Genomic DNA, 18,025 nt, shown 5'->3' on the forward strand with positions numbered 1-18,025 from the left:
TGGGGTCAGATGGAAGAGAAGCAAGATTATTTATGGCATTACAATCTCATCAGAGAAACAATACTAATAACTTGCCACCAGCCAAGTTCATATCCCATCACAAATTATTATTGCTTACCCCTTTTGTTAGAAAATGGGTAACCGATTAGTATTGCACTATTCCCTCACCCCAATGTTAATTAACCTATGATAATTAACATATGATACCATATTAAATGTTTTACAGAAATCCCAGCAAGTTAAGCTTTACTTCATTACCTTCATATTCAAAAAGAAAAAAAAAAAAAAAAAGGAAAAAGAAACCAACAAACTACCATGATAAAATGCCATTCAGTTATTTGTTGAAGTGATCTGAGAAATGTGGAAGTGTGCAACTTGACTATCATAGGAAAGATTAATAGATTTTAATAAAGAAGTGACAGTTGAGTGGGCTCCCTGAACAAGGACGCTAATCATTTAACAGCAAAGTCTCTTTGTCTTTTCTCTCCTGTTTTTTTTTTTTTCTTCCTTTTTTCTCCCCATTAAATTTCAAATTTGACCAGACAAAATAACCATTTAGAAAACTTATTGGGAAATAATTTTTCCAGGGGTAAGATTAATGATTATAAGCATCAGGTACAATGGAAGGGGCAGGGGAGTGGAACACTTACAAAAAAATCTTTCCAGCACCTGAATCAAGAAGGCCTGTTTTAAAATATGGTATTTGAACATGCCAATTCACTCTACATCAATAAAAATTTTTGCCTCAAGCTCTTTTATTTGTTTCCTTTTTCTTTATATAGTTAAATCAGCATGGATACATATCTACAGACAAAACTATCTTAGATCAAACAAATATTGACGTGACTTTTAAGGTCAGTTGCTGCGAGGCCAGGATTCAAAAACAAATTAAATCTGATGTATGCTGTTTCAAAGGTCAGTTAGAAAGGTATAGGCTGCACCCATTTTACAACGCAACCCCCAGGGAAGTGAACATATTGAATGCTGCAAGGAGACATTGTGATAATGAAGATAATTAGGGTAATAGGTAGGTAGGTAATAGGGGCTTAATAAGATCACAACAAGCATGTTATTTAGAGGAAAAAGAAATCACAGTGCATTAAAGTAAAAGTAAATTACAACAATTCAGGTCAGTATTTATTTCAAGTCGATAGTTAATGTGCATTATTGTATCTTTAAAGGGACTGAAATATTACAGCAAAATGCCGTAAAAATCTTTCATTCTCACCAAGCTACAGTCCAGCGTCACTGCATACAAAGGTCCTATCTCCCCCAGAATATTGCTACCCTGATACAGGCTGTACAAGCACTTCATTTCCTGATTTTCCTCTCTGATCTCAATAATTTTCAATAGTAGAAGCAAGATGGCAGGAACCCTTTGTTATTACCTGAGTAGCTTACGGAATAAATAAGCATTCATCCCCAAAACCAGCTCTCACTGGAGAGACACGAGTTTTATGAGAAGAGCAGATGAGGGAGTGATGGCAGTTCTGAAGTTGGTACACCATCACCATGCTGCAGTGGTGCTATCCAGCTTCATCTATGCAAAAAGCAACCCCCACCTTCCCCCAGCCAACAGTTCCCAACACTTACTTTTAATTTTTGCTGAATTATTCCAGTTTGAAATTTGTGAATTTATTGTCTAAAAACCATCAATCTGACCAACAGTCAGTATGTAAACCACATTTTGCTCTGCTCTGTCAGACCCTAAAAAGGTAAATGAAAAAGGGAGTGAGATGGGAAGAGATTGTCTCAAATTTGGCCGTTCTGCACGCTGGACAAAAATTTTTCTTGCAGGGATTCTGATTTGCTAGCATGCTGTGGCCTTTTGCATAGGTTAAAATATCTTTTTGAGATGCATGGCACTGTAGTAGGGTAAAACAGAAGTGAAAAACAATGGATGCTGCCGGGACACCTTTAACAGGTTAATACCAACCAGGACCAGCTGTGCTGTCCCTGCATCATTTAGTTTACCAGAGTGACTTCCTCTGCACATTTTCACTAGCGTTTACTCTGCAGGTAGCACGTCCTAGGGTTAAAGCAGTCACTATCACTTGTATTGTCCCGCAAGCTGTAGACTGCAGAAATACCTGTGTCAGGCAACACAGGGAGGCCCTCACAGAGTCTTGTCCTATTTTCCCAGCTAGACAGGCAGTAGCTGCTAACTGATGTACGACAAAGTAATCTACATATTTTGATTCTCTGTAGGATAACAGGGAATGAAGATGTTCAGTTCAGACAGATGCACACTCTCCTTCCGTGGCTGCTCACACAGAAGTCGCTGAAAACACCTTTTAATATGGGGGTGACTCACTACTTTCTGCACATATCTTTGGAAAAAAAAAAAAGTCTGCAATATTCTCACATATTATTTTATTACATGCAAGTTCCCCAGAGAGTAGCCCAGTATTGCTAATGGAAATTGCATGAGCTCTAAATTGGCTATCCTCATCTAATTTTCTCTTATTCACTTGTATTACAGCCCTGGGCCACTTCTACCTGTTCTGAAAATAAGATGTTTTACCATTCATGATTGAAGTGACCGACTCCTGCCATCTAGAGGGTGGTTCGTGAAACATAAGCAAGGCAGGTACAGTTTCCCAGAATAAAATAAAGCTACTTAAAAGCCACTTATATGAAACTAACATAGAAATCTTAGTGGCAGCGTACCTCCCTGTTACATTTCCCCTTTTTTTTTTTTTCCCCCCTTTTCATTCATATGTTTGCTTATATAAAAAATGCACATTCAAATGGAAGGACAACTGTAATTTCCATGGATGTATCTGCAAGTCCTTTCTTCAGCAGCTCCATTCATTCATGAAAGTGGATTAGCAGCCTAGAATAGTTATTCTAAAAGAGATTAAAACTTTGCCTTTTTTTTTTTTTTTCCCCCTCCCCAATGCTTTATCAGTTACTCTCACTGTGTTCTTGCACCCATGGCTGCTTAAAACAAACTGGAATGGTCACAACCAGAATAAAAGTATACTAATGATTCATGGCATTCATTAAGAAAAGTGAGGGCATTCATTAGAAAAGCGAGAAAGACACGAAAAGCTCTAAGGCCTTGCAAGAGATCACATTTTCTGCTTAAGGTGTTAATTAAATAGTATGCAGCCATGGTTACTGACAATAATTAAAAAATATTTCTCCACATACTTTCTTATAATGAGAAATGTCCAGTTAAGTGATCATCATGAATTTTTATCTTAAACAATAACACAGTTTTCTGTGCATCCCAATAACCTGGTGTTATTGGAAAAGTGTGACAAGCACGTAAATTGTTATGTGATATAACCCTGAGCTCCCCAAAGTTACAAGAATCTTGATGGGATGGCAGTGGTGCCCACCAAATACCCGTCTCTCTCTTTAGGATCACATACCTCACTAGCAGCCAACGTCCAGTAAGAAATGCATGACCAAGCCCAGTGTGGAGCAATTCAACTAACCCACCTGAATGGATGATCAAAGAATGCTAGAAATACAGCAGTGCCCTAAGACTAATGCGTATGAAATATGTACCATACCCTTCTCATCCTGGGCAGAAGACTACAAATGAATTATATTGCAGTGTAACTGCTCTCTGATCCTTCCACTCGTCTTCATTTAAATAACTATCAGATACATCGTGTAATGATTTCCACAAGGGGTTTCTATGCAAAATGCACAAGAACAATAAATATGCATGTAGGAAGAACTTACAATATTAAAAGGAATCAAAGACATCCTTGGTCCTTTCTGTTTCTACTGTGTTGTATGCTGATTATGATGAGGAGTTAAGCAAAGCCTCGTGGTACATAAAAATAAAGGGCTGCAGCAAGCCCACAGAGCCATCCTCACCCCAATCTTCGTACCCTTCTCACCTTGGGCAGACATCTTCCAGGTGCTCCAGGCAAAGCAAGCTCCAGAGCTGGCCATGGTGGCAGAAATCAAGCAGGCACCAGAAGGTCACAGGCCTCCTGGCAGCTCAGTGAGGACAGGAGTGGAAAACGCTGAGGAACAGACCCGGATCCAGACCCCAAAGGCAGGCTGGTCTGCGGCAAGGGCTTTGGTGGTAATGGGATTGATCACATCCCTGCTTGCTGCGTTGTATGCCTGCTGTTAGATTAGGCAAGGCTTTATTTTGAGAAAATATGGAGCTACTAATGAAGGTTTTCAGAGAGAACTCTTCAGGTGCCAACCTTAAGGGGCTACAGTCACAAGTAATGGTTGCAATTAGCGTGTCCTAACAGTTGGTTTTTCTTCAGTGAAAGTGTAAGGACAATTGCCATGAAGCGCACAGGCATTAGTGATGGGGTGACACCGAGCAATGCCACCCGCACAAACACTTTGTGAGGACCTTTCAGCGAGGACAGAGCCGCAGGCACACCCCGGGCACATCCCCAGCGAGGAGAAAGCCGCCGGAATGCCGAGGGAACGTTCCCAGGGAGGAGAAACGTTACGTTACATAGGGCCGGCAAAAAAAGCAACCCTCTTTTAAGACGTTTTTTTTTTTTTTTTTCCTCATTTCTCTTCAGGACACGGACACCCATGTGGAGGCAGCAGCTCTTTGCGTGCATGTGCGTGTGTCCGAGGAGGCGCAAGCCCGGAGAAGCGGCGTTACGCGGCCCTGAGGCGGGCTGGGCCCCAACGGCCCCCACCAACCGCCCTAACGGCCGTAACGGCCCTAACGGCGGCTGGAGCGGAACCTTCGTGCCTCGGCGCGGGGCCGGGCCGGGCCGAGGAGCGCTGCCGGCTTCCTCCCGCTGCCGGGGGCCGCCGCCGGGAGCCGGGGGAGCGGCGGGCAGCGGCTGCCGGGCGGCGCCCAGGCGCAGGTGGGCAGCGGGCGGCGGGCGGGGGCCGGGTGCGGGGTGTGCGTGGCGGCTCCGGGCGGCTCGCCCCGGGCTGAGGCGTGCTGCTGGGGCGCCCTGCCCGGCCGGGGCCTGCGGGCGGGGCCCTGAGAGACGGAGCGGTGGTTCAGGACCTGGTTGTGGGTCAGGAGCTCTGTAGGTCGGCAGGTTCGTGCCTCCTTGGGCTGAGGAGGCATCCAGGCGTGGACCTGCTGTGTCCCGGGTGGTTTCTCTGGCATCTCTAGATGGAAAGAAGCAGGGTACTCGCACACGCAGCGTGGCAGATAGTGCTGTGCATTTCGCATTTCCAGTCCAAACATCAGGTAACAGTGCTGTGGTGCCTGAATCCGCCAGGGTCATCCACCAGCCTCAGATTACAGGATTGTCAAAACCATAGGCACAACATCCTGCGTAGGAACTTTAAATACTAATCAACACTTTTGATAGGTACAGTACCCTGATTGGAAAGGAATTGCAGGTAAACAACATTTTTTACTTTCGTAATTTTTGACATCATAACACTATTGTGCTGTAGTCAGAAAATTAAAAGATGGCCAGTTCCCTAAAAATCCATAATTTAGGGCAAAGACAAACATCTTACATGGAAGCTCAGAGGGAAAGAGTGATAGAATATTGATCTGTGGGGTGGTGGTGTTTATTGTTTGGTGTTCGAGAGCCTGGATTAATTTAATAGCTTTGTTAAAAGAACCTGACATTGCATTTTTGTTGTTGATAGCACAGCTTTCTAAAGAACTCCTGTCTTTGACATTTCTCATAATCTGTGTCCTCAGTAGTCATTGAGAGACTGTTTCTTATGAAGGTGGTTTGTCTTCTCAGTGCTTTCGATTATGAGGTAATGTGAAGAAGTCAAGGTATAAATACTAACAATTCGATTCTATTGTTAAATCAGCATTCAAGCAGCTTGAAAATTAGCGTGCAACCTCATATTGGACTCCCAGTGTCAGAAATGTCATGCTCCAGAATAATGACAGTTGCCAGCAGGCAGCTTAGCAATACCATTTTGACTACATAATATGACACTAATAGAACATAAACGGGGTGCGGAATGCTACAGCTGAGCAAACTGATTTATGTGTGCTATCAAAAACAAATCTTAATATTTGGTCAGGACTATATATTTCTTTGTTCCAGAAAGTTAGGATTGTTGGGTTTATTTCATAAGACCTTTTGAAAAGATACCAATTTTTCTTCTAAGTTTAAGCTGCTACAGTTCACTGCCTGTTGATGCTGCAGCTGTCCTTGCAGATGCCAGCACACATTCCTACATGTCAGCTGGGAGGTAGGGATGAGGCTGGGGAGAGCAGGTACCTCCGGTTCCCTCTCACACCAGTGGCCCCTGTAGCCACCTGGAAACCTACTGGAATCAGCAGAACTTTGCTTTGGCAGAGCTGTCCCATCATGTGGGCCGATTGCTGCCAAGCCCAAAATCTATAGCGATTTTCTTAAAATTCCATAAGTGGAAATGAAGGTTTTGAGATGACAAGTTGGAGTTGCCTCTCTTTCTATCACTGCGAGTCCACAGAGTTCACTGTGGAGATGACGAGCACCGCGGTCTGATCGACTTACCAACAGTCTCACCACTGCATTGCCTTGGCTCCCTCCTGGAAAGTTAAAACAGACACATCCGACCAGATGCAATTAAATTAGCATAAACCCTTCTTGGGAATCAGTGGCATCTTTAGAGCAGTGCATGCTCATCTCATTATTACTAATGTGCTAGAATGATAAATTTGCAGTTCAAACATCCCTTTGTCATAGCTCTTAAGTCTAGAATAGTGACATTTTGCTTCCTAAGCTTTCACAAAGCTTGAAATTTGCATGTTTGCAGTACACTGTGACTCACTCACCTGAAGAATGCTTTTTAACTGATTTTAGTAGTTAGTGAGTATGAGAAGAGAGAAGCAAGAATGAGCTGAATATTGTCCTTATTAAACAGGCAACAAGGTGATCTTAAAACAGAGGCCCATTGCAAACAGTTATACAAAGCATAACGTTATTTCAAAGGCAAAGCACTTCAAAGACAGTTAAGCACAAAGGGTAGGACAGCAAAAGTTCTTTTCAGATCACAAGGTTCTTCATGGTTCAACACATGACTCTTCCAAGGGACTGGACCCTTATTCTACATTTGAAAAGAAACTCTGAAATGGAAGTGAATGGAGATGAAACATAGTTAACAGATGGTAACTCCAAGATTCAGATTTTGTGCTGGATGTGTCATCCGTATCCGTGCATTAACATGTATTGTATATTGTACATGTTGCGTGTGTTCACTACATACCTTTTTCTATCCCACAGACGGTGAAAAATGCCTAAAAAGAAGACTGGAGCGCGTAAGAAAGCTGAGAACCGTCGTGAACGTGAAAAGCAGATAAGGGCTTCAAAAGCCAACATAGATTTAGCCAAACATCCTTGTAATGCTTCAATGGTAAAATAACTTAAAATTTTATATTACAATACTGGATTTTATATTACATAAAACCAGTGATAGTACATTAACTGTATTTAATACCTCTGGAATACCATTCTTCCTCTACATTTAAAATTACATTTGCATCAGAGGTATAGTACTTGAATAAAAAGTTTGGTTTCTAATCAGAATTTAATTCAGAGTTCCTGAGGGGTCTGTACATTTTATGCTCATACAGAATAAAAATACTAATAATTTTTTTTTTTTTTTTTTTTTTAGGAATGTGATAAGTGCCAAAGGTAAATATTTTCCCCTTCTAAAACCATCAGTTTAGCATTAACTGGTTTCAAACATTTTGCAAGTCTTGTTTAATGCTCCTTTTTTTTTTTTTTCCATGTGCCTAGACGACAGAAGAATAGAGCTTTTTGCTACTTCTGTAACTCTGTTCAAAAATTACCCATTTGTGCACAGTGTGGTAAGTGGAAATAATGAAGGTAAACATACTATTTCACAGTCCCTTTTGTGTTTTTAAACTCTTAGCAGTTATAGTACCTTTCTCTTAAAACACGTTTGCAATTTTTGGAGCAGGTTCTTTTAAACCTGTTGTGAATATCCTCCTTGAGAAGAGGTTCTTGCTTCATCATGCAAACTAATGCATATACCTCTGACCCTCCAGGGTTTGCAAGTCTGGGCCATGGGCTTGTCTTCAGTATTTGATATTTAGTAGAACTTGTCTCACTGCCTTTTGGGACTGAGAACATCTGACTTTTTTTCCCTAGATCTACTATATACAGTATTGTTTCCTAGTGACAACAAAGATTAAAAAGAGCTGACTGCCAAAAAGGCACTAATACATACGGCATTTTGGGGATATCATTGATATCAATTAAAGCAACAGTGCATTATTCTCCTTACGTGGTTTTGTAACATAAGCTGTTTGTGTTAACTCTATGTGTTAGAAGAAAGAGAAAGTCTCCTTGTGATAAAACTGGGTTCTGAATCATGCTAAACTGCCCATTTACGTAAACAACTGTTTGCTTGCAGGGGAGGTTAATAATCATTTTAGACTTTGAAGTGATTTTTGTTGTTTTACCGTTTCAACACATCCTCAGAGATTTTCAATTTGTCATTAAGCAATTTGGCTGTTTTGTAGTCTGATGCTCAGCTCAGAGCTGCTGACATTTGCAGCTTCCAGTGCCTTTGTTGGAACCTGCAGATACTGAGCGTGTCTGGAAGCCAGGCTGACTGTGTGCAATGGCAGCGCACCACCCTTCATAAGTCTTCTTTCTGTCATCACGTAGTGAAGTACTAAAAACACATTGTGTATTTTACAGTCTATTATACATCTGAAGTTGACTCCCATATGTTGAATTTATCTTAATCTGCAGGATGTTTCTGAAACAAAAGCATTTTTAATAACCACAAAACAATGCTGAGTCCTCTAGGGTTTGCCAGGACAAAGACCATTAGAACTGTTTGGTGCTTAATCAAGTGGTGTTGACAGGCCCCATAAACAAACATTATCTTTCCTAGAGAAGTCCCTGAGGGATGGGAGCATGGTAGCTATATTGCACTGGCCCAGTCCCAGCAACATCCCCACCACCTCATGTTGACCACTGGTGATCTGATCTGGACATTCCTCAGTGCCATTTGGCATCTGAGACACGATTAAATCAAAACTCTGCTGCTGATGCTGCATACTGGGATTTAATTGCATTTGCAGAGTAGAATTTGGTTTTGTTAGCTCTTCAGTAGGTTTGCAGGGAACATCCTTTTGTTGATTCCTCTAAGGAGGAAATAACAGAGACACCAAAGGGGTCTGCAGCAGCTCAGCTTAAACCTGTGATAAAAATCCCAGTGCAATAACCTGAGCTAATTACATTTTTTTTTTTTTTTTGCTTGCATAACTACATACAGAGTATGGATCTTTGTGGTAGAGCTACTTATATCAGAAGCAAGGATTAAGGAAAAGTTGTCACCCTAGTTGGTTGTGTGTATCAGAATGATTCTGAAGTGCAGACTGTGGCTTTTAGTCCCATCCAATCCCTGCATGTAAAGAGAATTATTTTGCCTAGGAATTCATCTCATATGCTTCAAAAAAAATCATACACACACACGCAAAAAAAAATGTATCTAAATACTCACGTAATTAAAGCATTTACTTTTTTTTTTCTTTTTTCTTTCCAGAGGGCATCAGCTATGGCCACATCACTTTTATGGAGGGATAAAGCTGGCAGCAATTTTAAATGCAACTTTCTGAGATATTGTTGCTTGACTTGCACCTTTATTTTTTTTTTTGTTTTGACATTTAAAATTCTTGCCAATATATTCAGCATAGCTCAAAATATACAGCAAGACAACTGATTGCTTCATCTCGGCACTGGGGCAAGAGATTTTGGCTGAAAACAAAACATAACTAATTTGATCTAAAGGTGATACAAGGTTAGGTTACAGTTCGCAAATGTTTGTGTTATTTCTACCAAGATATAGAATTAAGTACTGGTGTTTGATTTAATTGCTGCTCTTATGTGAATATTCTTTCTAATTTCTTGATTTTTTTTTATGTACTCTTCTCCTGGTTGTTTACCACTTTTTTTAAACAGGAAAAACCAAATGCATGATGAAGTCTTCAGACTGTGTCATAAAACATGCTGGTGTGTACAGTACTGGACTAGCAATGGTGGTACGTATACAAAATGACAGCCTTTTTTTTTTTTTTTTTTGCAGTATGGGGTTCTTTATTCAAATCTTTCTAAAATAAGATATAACAAATTTATGCAATGATAACATGTACCAAGTGAAGATTTTTCTCTTATCTTACCATTACAAGCTGATTTTTCAATTATGCTGGAAACTCAACCTCATCAATTAGTTTGAATTAGTTTTGTTAGTTTTGTGTGTGTGCATGTACATGGTAGTTCATTACATGAGGTTTCTTCAACTATACAAAACTAGTATTTAGCTGTAGATCTCACTTTAATTAAAGTGAAAAAATATGATTTTATTTCTGATGAGTAATTTGAACTTTGTGGAGTTTGTGTTCTAATATAGCATGGTTTAAAATCTGAACAAGTGATTTCAGCTATCAGAATATAGGGCTTTATTTTTGAAATTGTATTTTTGCCAGAATATTGCTATAATTTATGAATCTCAGGGTTCAGCTAGAAGACAATCTTCACGTGTAAGATTTAAGTTAGGAAATTTAAGAAGCAAAAACAAAAGGGGGAAAAGCGTTTTTTTCTTGTTATATTTAGTTGTGCACAAATGAGCATCAAACAAAAGAAGATGAACCCTGGAGTGGCTTGATTGGAATACTGATTGTTTCATACTCTCTTGCTCACCTGAAATGAACCCACTGAGAGAACAGATACTTGAATGCATTCAGTGCTATAGAATAAGAGTTTCTCTAGATATCGTAAAAGCCCCAATTATCTTTCTGTAATTGCAGGGCGCAATCTGTGATTTCTGTGAGGCTTGGGTGTGTCACGGGAGGAAGTGTCTCAGCACACATGCGTGCATCTGCCCTCTTGCAGATGCAGAATGTATTGAGTGTGAAAGAACTGTCTGGGATCATGGTAGGTAGCTTACACTTAAACTAACCTATACTTTTCCCTCACATTGCTTAAGTTACTGTACCCCTAACATAGCATTTTTAATCTTCACTGCTGAGTACATTTGATCAAAGCAAAGCATTCTCCCCAGTAGAAAAACAGACCTCATGCAGTGGGGAATATAAATAATGTGTCTGAGAACACACAGTGCTTAAATCAGGGACACTTATGTAATTAACTGTCCTATCAGCTGAATGCTTCACGTAATTAAGCACTGCATCTGGTTGTCAACATGCAATTTGCTGCCATTCTCAATCCTTTCATCTGCACTAGTTCAGGTATTTGGATTCCCAGTTGCTTGGCAAACCATACTAACCTCCATTTGTGGAATCCTTTAAAATGTGTATTTTAGCGGGCATCGGAGGTGAGGGAATGGGAGGGAAGGAGACTGTGGATGAGAGAATGTCTGATACCATTTAAGAATACTCAAATGTCATAGTTGAATAAAAAAGTCTAGGAGTAATACTTGTTTTATATTTATGTTATCTTGTCTTGTAGGAAACATAGTATTTTTCAGTGTAATAATGGATGCTAGTGTCTAATTTAGAAGTTTTTGTTGAAGCCCGTGATGGAGGGGAGAACTAGGCTTCAGTCAAAACTACATAGAATTGCCTAAATTGTTTGTGGAGCAGAACTTGGAGCCTATGCCTGTTGCTGATTAATTTGCCTTGATAAATCTTTTAGGAGGCAGAATGTTTGCCTGTTCTTTTTGCCACAATTTCCTCTGTGAAGATGATCAGTTTGAACATCAAGCCAGCTGCCAAGTTTTGGAAGCAGAGACATTTAAATGTAAGTTAGTAGTTTGCAGTCCCTTTCTCCCAAGCTAAACAGACTCTCAAATCACTTCCTCTGTGTTCCAGAATACTCTCCAGAGCCTTTTCTAAATAGCCTGCTTTTTGCTCTGGAGGAAACAGCTTTCATTTCTTAAGTGCTTGCTCATGATATCTACACTAGGCTATTGTTCTGTGACCTTTCTCACTATTAGATCATAGGTGGCAGTCTAAAGTTACCCTCTTAACAGTGGCCAGGACTACGTCTGAGCACCTGGACCAGCTAATGCTGATTTTTTAGTCCTGAAAGCTCTGCAGGCAAGAAGGAGCTCTTTTCCACAATTCTCACTGTATGATGAGCTACTTTCTAGATACCTGTTTCACAAAAAAAAAAAAGCAGCTGTCCTAATGTCCTGCCATCTGTATCTAGGCTGGCTAAAACATCCCAGATTGCTCTGGATGTACAAAGGATGGTCTGTATATTGGTGAAAAGTTGGCACCTGTAGATTTTGCAAAAGCAGCAAGTCCCAAGGAAGGCCATGACTCAGGAGGCGGTGATCACCAGGTTTACTGGGACAGAGTGAGCATAGAAGGGACAAAATCATGTTTATCCAAAGCCTGAACTCATTGCTAGTTTCTTCTCTGACCAGTGGACTGTGGACATGTATGTCAGCAGATTCATCAAATGTTGACACATGAACACTTCTACAGAGTAAAAAACAGGCAGTTTAAGACTTCTTGTCTCTTGGCCTAATTGATTCTCCCAACTCAGAATATTTGGGAATTTCAGTTTTACAGTCTGTCTTTAGAAATTTCTTATCTCCTTTTTCTCTCTCATCCTTTTTTGTCTGCCAACTATTTTCATGACTGACTTCCTTGATATATTCTGCTAGAATGTCTTCCTGCATAGCAATATTGAAGCAACAACAGCTGTTCCACAAGAATATTTTTTCACTGATTGTTAGAAGCTTTTAATTCACAGAGGTGATGTCACACCCTGAATGGAGAAAGTCCTTTTTGAGGGTTTTCACTGTGTTCTGCATCTTGTGGCACCGTGCAGTCTTGATAGAGGCAGAAATATAAGACATGACCTTTCATAAATCATGTGAACTTTAAATGTGGTCATACAATTGTAGTCTAAAACCCATTCTGGCTATGAAAAAAATCTGTTACTTTACAACACATTTTTTTTAATGCAGAGATGCTCTAGAAATTTTTAAATATATATGCATTAGCATTTGCAATTCTATCTTTCAATGCATGACAGAGTCCTGATTCCCACAGCTATCCTGCTCATGTGGAAAACTCAGTTCTTTTACTTCAGATTCAAAAATTTTGTGATCATAGGTGTAAGGTGAGGTGGAGAGATTGAGTATGTGCGCAGAGACTCACAACAATATATGTATTGGTGCTTGTTAAGGAAGAACTCTTCCCCAGCCTCATGCTGCTAGCAATTCCTGTGTAGTTGCCTTTACTATACTCCCTCTAGTGGAATGAAGAAACCAGTTTGAAGCTTCAAGACAAGTTAGATTTTGCAAATGCTGATTCCACTCTTTACAATTCATGTACCAGCTGTCATTTGTTAACACAGATGCATATTTTTTTTTATATAAAGTTGTATGCAATGAAGTACATTTCCTGAGGATGTGACTGAAAATACAGAACAAAATAACATTACTAGGTTTGAAATTTGCAAGCTTTAAGTGCCCTCAAGTTTCATTTAAATGAGATAAAGGATGCTGGAGCATTTTTTTTTAGATGACTGTAACATGCTAGTGCTCCTCCTTGTGACACTGTGGTACAAGAAAAAGCAAGAAAATCTCTTAACATCAAACAATCTGGAACTTCTGTTTTTAAAAATGTGAAAACTCAAGAGCGATTACACTTTCTCCTTCTTCAACTTGTACTCTGTATCAAATTGCTTTATTGCACGGAGGCTTAGATTTGAAAGATCTAGTAAAATAAAGTCAAGGAGGTATTGGATGGTAAAATAAATGATTCATGTTTCCAAAGTGTACTTTTTCAGGGAGTTAAAAACAAATGCCCCAAATTGTTGCATTGTTACATATTTTTTCTACAGAATGTTAACAAAAATTACAGATCTGCAGTTTCCAAGTAATGAGTTTTACATGTTGATTTTCTTCTGCAGGTGTTTCCTGTAACAGGCTTGGGCAGCATTCATGCCTGCGTTGTAAGGTAAAGAGTAAAGACAGTTGCAAGTAGCTATGATTGTAGACTTGTTCTCCTTAACTTCCAAGGCCAGTACCAAATCTTGTCATGATTTCCTCTGGATTATTCAAAAACACTCAGTTTTTGTATTAGTTTCTGAAGCTTGGGCATAGACTTATGCAAGTCTTTTGTTTGCTTGTTGCCACAAACCGTTGTTGTGCATCCTCATACCAGGTAAGGTGATCTTGACTTTGGCTCTGTGTTTAAACTGGGGCTGTACCATTTTTGGACCTTTTCAAGAAGACAAATCTATGGTCTTAAACAGAATCCAAGGCTTGGAATATGTTTTGGTCTATCATAAAGCTAAGAGAATTTTAAAAGTTTTTGCAAACAGTTAAGTGATGATCTGACCAGAAAACACTGCAGCATGAATCCAAAAAGAATTATCTCCAGTTTTACACATGCACAGGCTAATTTGTTAAAAACAGGTTTTTGTTTTTACACAGTCAGGAGTAATGTTGTATAAAAAGTACCACCTGCTTCACCATCAGCATTGCCCAGATTTCTCCAGGTACTGGTTCATTGCCTGCTCTTATTTTTCTTGCCCTCCATTTTTTTCTTTTTCCTCCAGAGTCGCCATGGCATCAATTTTGTATTCAAATTATTTCTTTCTCCATACGTCTTCACTGGCACCCTGGTGCTCAACACATGAAGTTTCAATTTAATTCTTGCCTTCGGGTCGCTGCATATTTATGTTCTGGTGTGCGTATCTGATTGTATTTTATTTAAGCTTGCCAAGGTAAACCAGGAAGTGCCAGGCTCCTTGTGGGCAGCAGTGTAATCCAGTCCTTGAATATGTTACTATTTCTACCTGTTTATCAGCACCTTTTTGCAGTCTCTACCCCAGGTAACCATGAAACAACATTTAACACGGCAGTTCAGCTCCTAAGTAGTGTGCAGATTCCAGTTCCACTGCAGATAAGAGCTCATTAAAGTTTAATCTCAACCAGAAAATTTTGTTGCTGTTAGACACATTTTTGCCTGCTTCTTGCTGAAGATTTTATGATTAGAACATTTAGCCTTTTCATTCTCTTTTCACCCCACAGGCTTGTTTTTGTGACGATCATGTGCGAAGTAAGGTTTTTAAGCAGGAAAAGGGAAAAGAGCCTCCTTGCCCTAAATGCGGCCACGAAACTCAGCAGACAAAGGACCTGAGCATGTCAAGTAAGCCTGCTTCTCTAGCTAACAAGCTGTATAGGTATCACTGGTGACTACTTTTCTGCATGGAAATACTGAGAAAATTCTGGTTACTTTCAGCTGTTTTACAAAGTTTTGTTGTGTTTGTTATGAGAAAAAAATTGTCTCTAGAATTGAGCAGTCATTCTTAATTGTTAGTTGATTCTAACATAGTAAAAGTTTCTGTTTAGCTTGAGATTTTAGATCCCCAGTTAAGCCTTTATTTCATTTATAAACAACAGGCTAATGAATTTAGAAGTGTCATTTGATGACACGTGTAGAATCTATTTCTTAACTACTCTTTAATAAATCAGAATAAGTACTGTGTTCATGGAGCACATCCAATTACAGGTTTTCTTGGCTGGAGTACTGGAGGTATGTCCTAAAATCTAAATTGTACTCTTGAAGCAGTTATTGATTATACAAACATGGCTGCATGGAGAGAGACTGCATGTAGTGGAAAGGTTCTGTTGGAGGATGGATTTAATCTGAAAATGTCAGATTTAGACAAAGGTTGACAGGCATTGTGCGCTCTTAGCTGAATAGTAAACCAGGACGGAAAAGAAGTGTCAAGACACTTTGCTCAAATTGGTATTGAGGAGTGAGAGCATGATGGTTTTTCTTTGCCTGCAGCACGCTCTTTGAAGTTCGGCCGCCAGACTGGAGGTGAAGATGCAGATGGAGCTTCTGGTTATGATGCCTACTGGAAGAACCTCTCCTCCAGCAAGCCTGGAGATGCAGGCGATCGTGAGGATGAATATGATGAATACGAAGCAGAAGAGGATGATGAAGATGACAATGATGAGGGAGGGAAGGATTCTGATACAGAGACCGTGGATGTATTCAGCAACTTGAGTTTAGGAAGGACTTATGCTAGTGGGTATGCACATTATGAGGAACCTGAAGATTAATCTCAGCATGCTAGTGGGCTAAAAAGATAGGGAAGGAGCCAAGCAGGTGTTTCACTTATGAGTTGTATATATGCCAGTAGGATAGTTTTATCAGGTACTTACATATCACAGTTTGAGAATGAAGAGTGTGGGACATCTGTAGTAACTCCAAGTGACATTTGTTGGTATAAACCATTCTTGGGTTTGTGACTTGGGAGAGAAAATGGGAATATTTTTATTCCCCTAACCAGCTGAAGTGGTATTGTCCTTCAGCTACTGAGTGGAACACTTTAATGCTGTTTACCTCTATCAACATAGGAATGTGGGAGGGCTGTACAACTTGTTTCCATTTGCTCATCAGAAATTAAGTTATTTTTACAATAATGGTTAACTGATTTCATAAGATTAATGTATTGGTGGGTTGTAGACTATTTTTTCTGCACAATAAAAGTCAACTGCATTCTCAAATGAATTGAGATAACTATTGATGACTTCTGAATTGTTGGAAAGCAGCATGCACACAGTGTAAATTGGCATTAAAATAACTTCCTATTCTACGTAGGTAAGGCAGATCAATGTAGTTCCCTCTGTACTTGAACGTTATCCTTCTGGCAATTTTTAGTACAAGATATTAATAATTGGGGCTATATGTAATTATTAAAAATGCACCCCCAGATAGCCAGAATTATTATTTCAACACAAATGTTGGTGTATATTCTCTCCCACTAAAATCTATCGATTTCTCATTAGATCAAAAGAAGGCAGGTTTATTCCATGCCAAGCATACAACTCTTCTCTTTGCATATAATATAAAAATATTAAAAAATGTTAGGAAAAAAACCCTGTGTATGAATTGATAAGGTAAGGAAAATACAGGTATGCTGGGTTCAGACACTGTTCTGCGCAAATGCACTGGTAAAAGGCAAGTCATCAGCACACCTGAGTGGAGGTGGTGATGCTTGCAGAAGTGTAGGAAGTGATTCTTGATTTGAAACAACATACTCATTACCAATCTACAAATATAGGTAATAGCATTCAGTTTCCTTCTGTAGGGGAACATTGGAAAGATAGTGACTAACAGCAGACAGCCCAAGATGTAAGGACAGTCACCTAAAGTATTACTCCAGTTTTCTAAATGCCACATTTAATTACAAGAGAGCTATATCTTGTAATCCATCCAATACCTGAAATGATTGTAGAATTATGTACTTTTGTAGTGCTTTTTGTGTTGTTGCTCAAGCTGATTAGGGTCATATGTTGGCAGAGCATATCCCATTTGAGGATAATTTTTAATGATGCTAGGACTGCCAAACAAGTATTCACTAACAAAACAGGAGCAAGGAATCTGGCCTTGATAGTTGTCTCCTAAATGCCTCTCATACCAAATGCATAAAAGACATGAGCTGGAATGTATTCAAGACAAAAACAAATTGACAAACTGGGCAACTTGGTTATGACAACTGCAGGAAACAAACTGCACTGGAGAGTAAGATGACCTTATGAGTGCATTTTAAGTGCTTGCCTTTCAAATCAGAAAAGAACTCAGTTAAAAATATCTGAAAGTCAAATCCTTTTCAAAAAACAAAACTCTAAGGACAACTAGCTTTAAATGCTAGTGAAGACCTATCCATCTTAAGTTCTGTACCTGACAGATGTCTTGATTAGTCTTTTGCATAACCAAACTTGAAGTGAGGGAAGTAGGATGCCTGCCAGTCCAGCAGTGATTACTGATATGTGAAATTGGCACCTGTGATAGAATTTGTGCTGAGCTTCACGTGGTCCAAAAACTTCTACAGTTGAGTCCATCTGTCAGTGGTCAATTCCAGAAACAATCAGTTTTTATCTTGGTTAATATATCGAACACAAAACAATTATATGTCATTATAAAGTCTTATATAGGATTGAGGAAAGAATGTGCTATTCTGGACCTACTTAAATTACAGCTGCTTGTGTGTCATTTGTTAATATTATTACTTAACTACACAAAATTCCCCTTTAAGGTTCTTGGCTCTTGAATTAGGTTTTTCCCCCCATGTGAAATCTGCTGCTGTCACTGTTTGTGCCAAAGGCTGCTGACGTAACAGAATTAATCATC

General features: G+C 39.5%; 1 protein-coding gene and 1 long non-coding RNA gene across 2 annotated transcripts in view; one reads left to right on the top strand and one right to left on the bottom strand.

Annotated features, from left to right (window-relative positions):
• The first annotated feature begins 4,521 nt into the window (after window positions 1-4,521).
• On the top strand, window positions 4,522-16,402 carry ZNF330 (zinc finger protein 330). Its single transcript, XM_084516865.1, has 10 exons — window positions 4,522-4,811; window positions 7,143-7,272; window positions 7,534-7,553; window positions 7,659-7,729; window positions 9,858-9,937; window positions 10,703-10,829; window positions 11,550-11,654; window positions 13,785-13,831; window positions 14,911-15,028; window positions 15,674-16,402. Exons 2-10 carry the CDS (start codon window positions 7,153-7,155, stop codon window positions 15,949-15,951), a joined length of 966 nt encoding a protein of 321 aa, XP_084372991.1. The 5' UTR covers window positions 4,522-4,811; window positions 7,143-7,152; the 3' UTR covers window positions 15,952-16,402.
• The window catches only part of LOC311435637, a 41,621-nt gene continuing 31,179 nt past the window's right edge, over window positions 7,584-18,025 (bottom strand). The window contains exon 7 of the long non-coding RNA XR_014692288.1: window positions 7,584-9,300. This is a non-coding gene — a long non-coding RNA (uncharacterized lncRNA). The remainder of the gene's footprint in view (window positions 9,301-18,025) is intronic.

The sequence above is a fragment of the Aythya ferina genome (genome assembly GCF_964211825.1).
Source record: "Aythya ferina genome assembly, chromosome: 4".
Taxonomy (NCBI): domain Eukaryota; kingdom Metazoa; phylum Chordata; class Aves; order Anseriformes; family Anatidae; genus Aythya; species Aythya ferina.